We start from the raw sequence: 12550 nt of genomic DNA, 5'->3' as shown, positions 1-12550 counted from the left end.
TTTTCCCTGGAGCGTCAGAGGCTGAGGGGTGATCTTAGAGGTTTACAAAATTGAGGGGCATGGGTAGGGTAAATAGGCAAAATCTTTTCCCTGGGGTCGGGGAGTCCAGAACTAGAGGGCATAGGTTTAGGGTGAGAGGGGAAAGATATGAAAGAGACCTAAGGGGCAATGTTTTCACACAGAGGGTGGTACGTGTATGGAATGAGCTGCCAGAGGATGTGGTGGAGGCTGGTACAATTGCAACATTGAAGAGGCATTTGGATGGGTATATGAATAGGAAGGGTTTGGAGGGATATGGGCTGGGTGCTGGCAGGGGGGACTAGATTGGGTTGGGATATCTGGTCGGCATGAATGGGTTGGACCGAAGGTTCTGTTTCCATGCTCTACATCTCTGACTCTGACTCTGAGTTCACTGTTTTCTCTAGAGCAGAAGTTTCTTAATTTTATATAGTCATTTTACAGAGGGGTACATTCAGATAAGGCAACATACATATTGATTGGGTGACCTTTACAATCAGCAAGTGTCAATAGTAAAGATTAAACCATCTGCTGTTACGCAATGAATAACTGACTTCACGTAATAAATATTTTTCACCTTGTTAAACTAAACTCACATACTCAATACTACCTCATCTTATTAAATGGCTATACATAATGAATGCTTTTCCACCTTGTTAACCCATTACCCTTGCCTCCAGCACCAAGTTGTTAACTGTAAGTTTATCTGATCTGAGTCATGCTCAGCTGAACCTCTTGTTTCACAAAACTTGGAATTTAACTCTTTCCCTGCTTGCTTATACCCCATATACATTCTCATATGACGTGCAAGATGTCTAAATAAGAACTATTGAAGTCAACTCATTTGGCAAAGGTAATCTAGAGATGTTGACTGGCATATATAGAGTGGATAGCCAGAGACTTTTGCCCATGACGGAAATGTCTATCATGAGAGGGCATAATTTTAAGATAATTGGAGGAAGGTTTAATGGAAATATCAGAGGTGGGCTCTTTACACAGAGTGGTGGGTGCATGGAATGGACTACTGGCAATTGTAGTAGAGTCAGATACATTAGGGATGTTCAAGCAACTCTTGGATAGACACATGCAAGATTAGCACAATGAAGGGTATATAGGTTAGTCTGATCTTAAAGTAGGATAAAAAGCTGCCACAGCATAGAGGGTCGAATGGTCTGTACTGTGCTGTACTGTTCTATGTTCTAAAGAGCCCATCAGCATTCCCAATAAATTGGATTACTGGTGCTTATTTTTATAACTTTGTGAGCTGATAGCAACATTGCCCACTCTGCGAATGGCTGTCCACCATAAAGTGCATTCTTGTATGACGATTAAACATTGTTGTCAATGATCTGTCAGTTTGGTAAATTCCTGACCATACAAGTATTGGTGGACAAAAACAGAATTAGCTGGAAAAATCTCAGCAAATCTGGCAGCATCTGTGAAGAGAAATCAGAGTTAACGTTTCTGGTCTGGTGACTCTTCCTCGAACTCAAGTATTAGTGAAATTGTCTAATGCCAAAAATGATACCTAGAGCTTTTCTTCCTTGAGCTGTGCAATGTTTACTTGTGCTTTGTTTAACTTTTGATCAAAATGCTTTTTGCTTCTCTTCACTATTGAGTAATATGTGAGAAACAACTGCTCCCATTCCATACAATGATGCACAACATGCTAATTGCAAAGATTTGAATGGTTGCAAGACTGGGGACAAACCTGCTATTATAACTTAACAGCCCCAAAAATCATTGCCATTTTACATTTTTAGGTGCTGGTACCTCCGTAACGGCTTTTGTTTGAGAAGGTGCCTTGTGTCGTCCCTTAATGCCAATGACATGGCCTAAATATTCAGTGGAAACGGTTTATAAAAAAAATCACCCTTTCCTTTCCTCACTCGTCAGCCATAATCTTTAAGTTTCCTCAGAGTAACATCTAAATTGTGGAGATGCTCTTTTCTTGCTTTCTTTAACACCTGGACTCCTTAAAGTCTGACACCTGGCATGTTGGAATAATGCAGATGTGATTCCCAATGGAAGTCTATTGTTTCTGTAACCCAGGATCTCGTTACATTTGGAGAAAGGCGTAACTAAGGTCAATTTTGCTGAAAGGCTGACTTCCATCTGGTCCAAGTTGGGTTTTTCCAACAATCGGCAATGGATTCATGGCCATCATTACACTCTTAATTACAGTTTTTTTTTAATTGAATTCAAATTCATCATCTGCCATGGCAGGATTTGAACCTGGATCCCCAGCACATTACCTGAGCCTCTGGATTAACAATCCAGTGATACACCACTCAGCCATTGCTTGTCTTGCTCCATCTGGTCCAACAAAGAGGTCATCAGTTAAAGGCAAAGGATGTGCTATGCACACAGTACTGAATTAACTGTAACCTTTAAAATCACTGCAGATGTGTGCCAATCCATCAATCTTTATAACTGGTATAATAGGTATGGTCTGATCACTCTCAATTATGGGTTCATGGACTCCCATTTTGACCAGCTTGCCTAACTTTCCACAACCTTTTGATCCGATTGTAGAATACATTGATCTACCTTGACAACACTTTTCTTGATTCTCACCCTTGATTTTCAATTTGACAGAGATCCATTCCATGATTCCCAGATCCCTATGGAAAACAATGGCATGTTCGTTTAGAATGTGTAAAATAGGTGGTGCTAAAGTTTTCATGAATATTGTGCTACACAAGCCCTTACCACTTGGAACAAAGAAATAACGGCAGGGACTTTTTTGCTCCATGAGACTGTGCAAAGAAAATACCGAGAGCTGTAACTCCAACACAGTATATTCCAATATATTGATCTAGTTAACAAAATTGAAACAACAGATATAGTTGCCAGAGTTCCTGATTATCATGGAGGGAGACTTGAAGGAATTCTCTTGTATGATTTTCTTCTCTTGACTTAATACAGTACTTGGAAGATCTGCCACAAACTCTGGCCCTTCGCCCTTCCCTCTTCTGTCTTCTGAGGAGTCAGTTTCAAAAAACCTATGAAGAGATAGTAGAAATCTTACAGAACCTTTTTTCACCAAAATTATTGGTTTCACTGAACAGTTCAGATTTAACAAACCAGTATGATACAATTTAATAGAATCTTAAAAATTCAGGACCAACTTAAATAATGCTATCAGAGACAGAGGTAGTAGTGTGTAGTTTAGGATGTGATGCAATCCAGAAGAGATCAATGATTAGAAAGGACTGTAGACGTTTTTTTTAAAAAAAAAAAGCTCTGGAAATAGCAGTCTCAACAGAATTAGTATCCAAGGAAGCTCAACTGCTAATCTCAACCATGAGCAAGCAAATTAAGTAAGCATGTTTGAGGAAGAGACAACATAGAACAAAAGTATAGAAACTGAAAGAAGAAAATCTGCACAGTCCAAAAAGGGCATGAGAAAAGCCCAGAATCTCCACTGAGTTGCTATTAAACATATTGGACATTGCTGGCGACACCAATCAATACTTGGTCATCCCTTGCTGAATGGCAAGTCCGCATGAACGGAGGTTTATATTGCTACCTCTAAATGTTTGAGGAGGAGATGGGTCACATTGCATCACAATCCACAAAAGTTGTATTAGGAACATACGCTGATAAATTGGTGCCTTTAAAGAGGTTGTATCAATGTGAATGTTATACGGTCAGTCTGAATATTCGCCCTTACACATTAAATGAAATTTTTCAGCTTTACTGAGAAAAGTTTGAAAAACAAATTCAACTGGGCTGAAGTAAATCACTCATCAAATTTTTGGAAGACCAGTGCAGATACAATAGGTTGAATGGCCTCCTTCTACACCGTAACAACTTTCTGTTTGTGAATTATTGTCTCTGAAGGATTAGTCCAAGTCTCTGGATTACTGGTTGAATAACGTTATCACTATGCTCAGCAGTCTACTGCTTCACCTATTTTGTTTCTTCCACAGTTTCTATTGTTCTCTTGAATGATTTTCTTTTCCTCAATTAAATATTTGGAGCATCCGCCATCCTTCTTTCTTCATTGCTTCAGCTGAAACCTTCACATCTTTGTCATCGTCATGCAATGCAGAAACAGATCCTTTGGTCCAACTCATCTGTGCTGATGAAGATTCCCAAACTAACTGATCCAATTTGCTTGTGGTTGACCCCTTACCTCTAAACCATTCTTATTCATATACCTGTCCAAATGTCTCTCCAAATTTTGTAACTGTATCTGCATTTGCCACTCCCTCTAACATTTCTTTCCACATACGAACCACCCCGTGTAAAAACTTGGCCCTTGCATCCATTTTAAACCCTTCTCTCATCTTTAAAAATATGCCCCTTAGTTTTGAATTCTCCTCCCCTGGGAAAAAGACCATTTTGCTATTCACCTTATTTATGCCTCTTGATTTTATAAACCTCTAAGGTCATCCTTCAACCACTGATCCTGCAGTGAAAAAAATTCCAACCCATCCAGCCTGCTCTTCCACTCAAACCAAGAGTTTAGTGAAAATGAGGAACTAAACTAAAAAGCAGTACAAGTATAGAAATAGTACCAAAATGAATGGGACTAAGTGACAACATGCCCGGATCTGATGACTTCCATCCTAGGATTTAAAAAGAGAAACTGCATTTCGAGTGGATGCATTGCTCTCTGCCTTCCAGAATTCTGTGGGTTCTAAGATTGTTTCAAAACACTGGAAGATTGCTTACATGGCTGGCTTTTGCACGCTGAGAGGAACAAAAACAGGGAATTAAAGGCTGGTTATCCTGGCAGCATTAGGGAGGAAATGCAGTAATCGAATATTTGTAAGTGGGATGGAATCTTCTCCATTTTTCTGGTGCTGAGCATGGAGACATGTTCTTTATAAACTTTTATTGTTGGGAGGCTAACAGGAAAATATAAATGTCAATTGATCAAACCTTCCGTTGCCTTTCCTATGCTGAGTCCTGCTCAATCATTTTACCAATTTTTATTTTTAACTTTTGGCTATTGATCGCTCAACTACTGTTCATGTTTCAAGCCACCCCATTAATACAAAATATTTTTAGAACTGAACTTGTCACCAGAGTAGGTGCACATATGATGATGTGTCTTGATTTTATCTATAACCCACGCTGTGGAATTCTTAACCATGAATCTCTGCTTCTTTACTCCCAGTTCTTATTAAAATCGTTTTGTTTGAGCAAGTTTTTGGACAATTCCTAATATTTCCTTTTTTTTAAGCTTGACATCCATTTCCTCTATACCTCTGGAGCATTTTAAGATGTACTGCTGTGACTGCCATTAATATAATAGAGTTTTGTTTCAGGTGTACTTTGAAATTCATGTGATATAGTACTGTATAATGCAAAGAAACATCGTTCACAAGATTTGCATTTTATCACTGGGTGTATTTTCTGAAGTTGTCTTGAGATTGGCAGAGAAAAAAGTGTGGTTGGTATGTTAGATTTAGTTGCTGTGCAATATAAACCCCCTGTCCTCCTGCATAACCTTGGTGCTGTTTGGGAGAGCAGTTAGCACAGTTGCTGTTGCATCTATTCCTAATCAAGACTACATTCACTCAACTACTGAAGAAACGTAAGAACATGCAGTCCACGCATTATTTCTTGATGCCGCCAAAAAGCCAAGTACTAAATTATTTTCATTATGTTTAATGCTTTTACAAATTTTATGACAGTCATATGACCATTTACTTTGTAATCTGTATAGCTTGACTAATCAACCAGTTTGTTCTTTGTCCAAAAATTGTTGCTGTATCCTTGACAGGAGCCTAATCTATTAAAGTACACCAAGTTCTTGTAGTATGTTAAGGCTTATTTCAAATTAGAGATGGTATTTTGTTATACAAGTGAGAAGGTTGATTGAGATTTTGCTATCATGAATATTGTGGAATATGTAAATTTAAATCATGTTATTTGTTTGAAAATTTTTGCTTTATATTCAAAGTTATAGCTGTAGTGTCCCAAAAAGAGGCAAAACTAAAAATATTGTCAGATGTATTCTCAGCTGGTATAGCATATTCTCAGCTGAATTTACTTTTTAAAAACTATTTCTTCTCCTGCATATTAGGATGCATTGTTGGAATAGTATAGATATTGAAGCTTTCAAATTAAATAGTGAACTACCATGACTATTTTTCCTTATGAATTTCTCAGTGCTCTTGAAATAATTGTCGTAAGTGCCACATTAACAATTGTATAATTTTAGACTCCTCACTTAGGAATTCAATTTTTCATTTTCTGTGATGTATTGTTGGTTCAAAAAATTCAGAGTTGCCTACAAAGTTGTTAGCTCGCTAGTCAGGTAAGGTGTGACAATATCTGGATCATTTTAAAATTGGATTTAATTTTTTTGTGTGGCATTGCAACTGATTTTATCATGTTCAGTTTTATTCATGACTTTTAAAGGGCGTTCGCATTTGTAAGAAAAACACTGGTATAATGTCCTTTAACATTGACAATTGGAAAATTATAGCAGGTTATTTGTGCACTTAAAAGTGATGTTCTATGCCTGGCATCATCATGTTACAAGTTACAGGAAAGAAAGTGAAGTTGTCCATTAAAGCTGAACGTAGAAGGATTACTGCCAAGGTTGGAACCAAAACAGTAAAAGCCTTTCTCTTTGATCCATATTGCTGTGAAATCAAGCTGGTCAAATTTATGATAGGGAAAAACAATGCACCTATTTTTGATTTTTAATAACTCATTCCTGCATTTCCTTGCATCTGCTTCTGTCCATTCCTCCCCATCTCCCCTTGTGACCCCACCTACTGCTTGAACATGCTTGATGTTCACCACTTCATCTTTCAGGCTCTTATACCTATCTGCTTTTCTCGCTTTCTCTCTTGCCAGACCCTTAGCTATTTGTCTATTTGACCAAGTTTTTTCATCTTCCTGAATATCTTTGGTAGCAATTTGGAGTCAAATTTTGCTCTGAAAATTTTAGTCCATAAAATGTGCATGTAATAGTTTGTGTAAACCTGTAGTAATTCCATAGATGCTTATTGAAAACTGCCTGTGCAGAACTTGCCATGTAACCAGGATTTTTTAAAAAGTTATCTGGGATAAATGAACTTAACTTTCAACTATGGTTATGTACACTTCTGGAAAATATGTAAAAGAAAATGCAAGAATAGCAAAATGGCAATGAAGAGAGCATTTAGGAGCAAGTTACCCTAATGACCAAAGCATGGGGCAATGTGGAGGCGAGTCAGAAGTGAATCGTTTTGACAGTTGAGGTCAAACTATTTTTGATTTTCCTCAAGGAGAGTTTAGAAACATACACACCCTGTTGAAGAAACATCTAAATATAGAGGCAACTGAACTGACAATGATTTAGCGTATGACGTTGGCTTTGAGATCATGAGCTTATATGATGAAGCTTTTGAAATCTTTTAAGTCCTTCGTTTTAGCTTTGCAAGGTTCAATAGTGAGGCATTGATACAAGCAATCTTGTGCAAATTAGTTAATTCCTTTTGAAAATCTGCAACTATATAAGCATTCTGCTTGTCTCTAGGCATTTTCTACAGAAAAGTATTTTTGAATGCGTATGTTAAAGAAATTTTGAATAATTTTAATTTTTAATATTCATTTAAAATTGTGGGGTTAAATACTGGGTGTGGAAAAAAAGACTTCGGCAAAGAAATGGCAGCCATCCCAAGTTGTGTCTACAACAGGACAAAGCTGAAGAAACAGAACTCTCAAAAATTGAACCATGCATAAATTGCAAGCCTAATTGAAGACAAAAATTACTTGAATTTAGAATTTACCTATTTAAACTTGATTGGGTGCTTCAGGTATGTTAACTTGAATTTACATCATTCCAAGAGCAAATATTTGGTTGTGGTATTGCTTTGACAGTTTGCTTAAGTGAAATGGTTAGGCAAATGAAATAATATAGAAGTTTTATTGATGCAGAACTGATTTTGGTTCCCTATACAAAGAATTAGTAGTGTGGGCAGCATTCAGAACTTCTTCCTGCTGCTCTGGCTGCTAGTAAACTGTTGATTGTTTGGAAGATTGCTCATTTCCATCCTTGCCTCAACTGCCGAATCCCTCGTTGATGCCTTACTTAACTCCCCACTTGACTATTCAAATTCTCTCCTGGCTGGGCTGTTTGCTTTTGCTGTTAGCCCAACACTGCCTCAGGTTGAAACTTCTTTAAGATATCTCCTTGCCCTTTCCTTTCCTTACATCTGTAACTTCATCCAACACTCTAATCCTTTGAGATCCCTCCCCTTCTCTAATTCTGCCATCTTGTACATATCTATATTTAATTGCTCCATGATTCGGTGTGCTTTTAGCTATCTTGGCCTTAAATGTTGGAAATTGCTTTACTAAACTTCTTTGCCACTCTACATTTCTGTCCTTCTTTTATGTTGATCCCTCAATGTTGCCTCTTGTGACCAACCTCTTCTTATCTGTCTTAATGTCTCATCATGTGGCTTGGAGTCAAAAATGTTTGTTGATGACACTCCTGTTGAAAGCAGTGAGATGTTTTGGTATGCTGTAGGCCTGATATAAATAGGCAAGAGTATGAGTCACTAATTTGATGTTGGGACGATTAGGATGATAACCTCATCTTTAGTTAGAGATTGTAGTCCAAGTGAAGAGCATCTTTGCATTCTGATAAATGCTCCATGAGTTAACTGATTCATGATGCCTGAAAGCAAATACCATGTAGAAAATTTGATTTGCAAATAAATTCTACAAATCTAGCAATTTGTGGTACGATACTGTGACCACTGATATTTAGTGGGGAAAATCCAACTCGTTCCCTTCTTCCTTTTCAGTCATGATTCTTGTTTTCCAAATAAATAAATGAAGAAAAATCTCCTAGTGAATATTGCATTAGATCAAAATAAGAATGTATTTCATTTTCCATGTCCACAGCTTTTTGAAAGAGCAACTTGGTTGGTCTTTAGGAGAGATAGTGGTTTATTGGTAATGTTGCTAGACTAGTAATTTAGAGCCATAGGCTAATTTACTGGAGATTTGTATTTGAATTACACCATGGAAGTTTTAATCAAATTTAAAACTAATCTGAGGGTGGCCATGTAACCACCTGTTGATTTGTTGTAAACAACCATCTAGTTTACTAATGTCTTTTGGGAAAGAAATCTACCATTCTTACCTGGTCTGGCCTACATGTGATTCCAGCCTCAACACAAATTGGCGTTAGGAGTCTGACTCTGACTCCGGCTTTAAAATGTATTTTGAGGGGAAACAATGCTTCAATTAAAGCCTTCACTTAAAGTCCTGGTTTTAAGAATGCAACCCCGATTTTGATAGATGGCCTTGTATATCAAGGAAAAACAGTGCTTCTATACTGACTGCTGGGTTGTTTCTCCAGCCCAAAAAAACCCATTGGCTTCTACTTTGTTAAATTTAACATTGTGTTCAAAATTTTTCTTGTATCTGGAACATTTTGAGACATCCTATTAATCTTCAGTATTGTGCAGAGTGTGAATATTGTATTTTGAAAACAAAAAGCTGGAAATGCACCACAGATCTGGCAGCATCTGTGATAAGAGCAACAGATTAATGTTTTAGATTGTTGACTCTTCATCTCTGTACAAAAAACAACAGGTTTGAAGCAAGTGTAGAAGCAGGGGAAGGAAATACCTGTGATATGGTGGAAGGCAGGAGATAAATGATGAAGGAATAATAGTTCCAGGGAAGAAGTTGGTGATGAGTAAATAAGCAAATGGCATGCTTACAGTATGTAATTATGGAGCCAAATCCTAAACAGCAGTTGGCACCCAGAAGCAAACAAAATGATAGCAGAGGTTATGATCTGACGTTATTGATCTCCATCTTGTGTCTGAAATGTTGTATAGTGTGATTTGGAAATAATTTGTGCTATTCCTTGAGCTTTAACATGTAAAGAAAATAGTGCAAGTGGGCAACCTCTTGGATTTCAGGGGCTGGGTGCACAAGACCTGTATATTGCAATCGGTACACTCTTGCATTTTGAAGTTATTCCAGAAATCTAGAAAAGACTAATTCCTAATCGTGTTGCATTTCTCTTTTTAGCGACATGATGAAGAAGCTATTGTGGATTTGGGAAAAACGAGTACAATTGTCAATACAAACTTTGAGAAAGAAGAACTAGAGAGTAAGTTTGCAAAAAATGTTGTCTTTCCAAAATTTATTTGCTGTTTTGAAGCTTACATTTTAATTGTAATTTCAAGTTGACTGTTTTACATTTTACAATTTGCTTTTTGAATACATGGAAGCCTGTTTAATGGATTAAAATTTCTTGAAGTGATCTTGAAGCTGCTTTACCGTAGGAAAAAAGTTCAATTATATTCCACACGAGTATTCGTTGGAGATTGCTAACCAATCTAATAAGTTGTTTTGATGTAAGATGTTCTTCACAGGATATATCTTCTGTTTTTGTGGATTTAGATTTCTGCCAGCTTCAGTATAAATGTGAGCAATTAGAAAATACATACAGGGGATTGATGTGAATAACTGAAGTACCAAACAACAAAATGTATCCACAACAGTATGTGGATATATTTTGAGCGAGAATGTTGCAGTTTGTTTTCTTTGTCTTCATGCTCCTTTTGTTTTCTCAATTTTCAGTCATTTCAGGATTAGCACACCACAAAACTGTTCTTTTCAGGATTAGTCACTTCCTTTTGCAACTGAAGTTGTTATTGTGCACCAAAGTTCACTCGTTCACTTTTTAATCTAAAATACAGTGCATGCACACACCCAACTTTTAAAAAATGTATTCCTACAATTGTGTAAGTATTTTTGGTGAGGGAAAATGATGGATTCATAGTTATCATCTGTGACTTAGTGTATCAGTCTTTCATGTCAGTGGCGAGTGACATCTACATGTACATTTCTGATACTGCTGGCAGAATTGTGAATCCATAAAAACAGCAGTGGCAAATTGTACCGTGTGGCAGTACTTCCTAAATGTTGACCCATTTTGTCTCTTGAAAATTGCTGCAACCCCCGAAGTGAGAACTGTGTTGGGAAGGGAGAAGGGGTTCTGTGAAAGAGGGGGACCTCTGTTAGAGCAGGAGCATAGCTGCTTTTACTCAGAGCTCCACTGTGTCCATTGCTGTCTTTGCACTCAGGACCCAAAATTTCAGCTCACACCCCATATTGCTATACCGTTTTGAATTTCATGTTATTTAGAATCTAGCATGCAGTCTATGTAATGTCATAATACAATGTTAAAAACTAAATTTTTAGGACTGCTACCTGTTGCAATGTGAGTATGGATGCTTTTGAAAACTTTTGTGATTCTTATTCCGATTTATGTGTCAGGTTTTATCAAGTACACATTTAATATTTTTAAAAAAGGTTATACTTCAAATAAAATTTGCAAGGGAAAAATTGCAAAAACATTTTTGCTTGAATATTGCATGATTTGCAAACGAATTCAGCATGTCCCAAGGATACATGTTCCACTCATTTGATTGTAACTATCTTAATATTTACAAATCGCATTTCATATTAGATAGGAAGCCCGAGGACAAATATTTCAAATTGTAAATTTCAGTGAGTGTAACAGATATAAAGTTCTTTCCAACTTGCTTCAATCTGAGGTGTCTCAATATATTTTAAATACTCTCGATTAGAAACGTATTCTTTGTGAGGCAAAGAGCCTGAAAGGTGCAATAGTTTCCAGCCATTGGGTTGCTTTGGCTACCAGGTCTTGGGCAACAACCTTTCCCCATTGTGCTGAGGGGTAGCTGCCACTGCTTTAGTATGACCCTCAGCATGTAGTTTTGACTCTTGGAATGTGCCAGTCTGTAATACCTGGTGAAGGACAAAAACTTGCAGTGGAAGATATCTGGGAAGGCAATGGCCGAGTGGTATATTTGCAATGTTATTAAGTCAGACACCCAGGTAATGTTCTAGAGACCTGAATTCAAATCCCACTGTGCCAGATGGAATTTAAATGCAACAAGAATCTGGAATTAAGTCTAATAATGATCATGAAACTGTTGTTGATTGTTGCAAAGACCCACATGATTCACTAATGTCTTTTGATGCTACATATTTGCCTTTTTAAGGCTGGAGTCAGTAAATCAATGAATACTCAGGAGCCCAGTGTCTTGACTTTTTCTTAAACCTCTGCCCAGATACTCACTCTTAATCTCTACTACCTCTCTGATTTCCCTGTGAATTGTAAATCATTCCTGATGCTTCATCCAGACTGAAAATGTGTTGCTGGAAAAGCGCAGCAGGTCAGGCAGCATCCAAGGAGCAGGAGAATCTATGTTTCGGGCATGAGCCCTTCTTCAGGAATGAGGAAAGTGTGTCCAGCAGGCTAAGATAAAAGGTAGGGAGGAGTGACTTGGGGGAGGGGTGTTGGAAATGCGATAGGTGGAAGGAGGTCAAGGTGAAGGTGATAGGCCAGAGTGGAGGTGGGGGCGGAGAGGTCAGGAAGAAGTTTGCAGGTTAGGAAGGCGGTGCTGAGTTCGAGGGTTGAGACTGAGACAGAGTGGGGAGAGGGGAAATGAGGAAACTGGAGAAATCTGAGTTCATCCCTTGTGGTTGGAGGGTTCCTAGGCGGAAGATGAGGCGCTCT

The 12550-nt window shown here is 37.8% G+C and overlaps 1 protein-coding gene across 10 annotated transcripts in view; it reads left to right on the top strand.

Moving 5' to 3' along the window:
• Positions 1 to 12550, top strand: part of LOC122549662 (sodium bicarbonate cotransporter 3-like) — a 157912-nt gene that overhangs the window by 58382 nt on the left and 86980 nt on the right. For all 10 annotated transcript variants that reach the window (XM_043689478.1, XM_043689483.1, XM_043689481.1 and 7 more), the window contains exon 2: positions 10027 to 10108. In XM_043689478.1, the coding sequence (XP_043545413.1) occupies positions 10027 to 10108 (82 nt within the window). The remainder of the gene's footprint in view (positions 1 to 10026; positions 10109 to 12550) is intronic.

This window comes from Chiloscyllium plagiosum, chromosome 5 (assembly GCF_004010195.1).
Source record: "Chiloscyllium plagiosum isolate BGI_BamShark_2017 chromosome 5, ASM401019v2, whole genome shotgun sequence".
Classification (NCBI taxonomy): Eukaryota; Metazoa; Chordata; class Chondrichthyes; order Orectolobiformes; family Hemiscylliidae; genus Chiloscyllium; species Chiloscyllium plagiosum.
The sequence above is the reverse complement of the archived record's forward strand: the minus strand, read 5'-3'. Positions and strand labels throughout refer to the sequence as shown.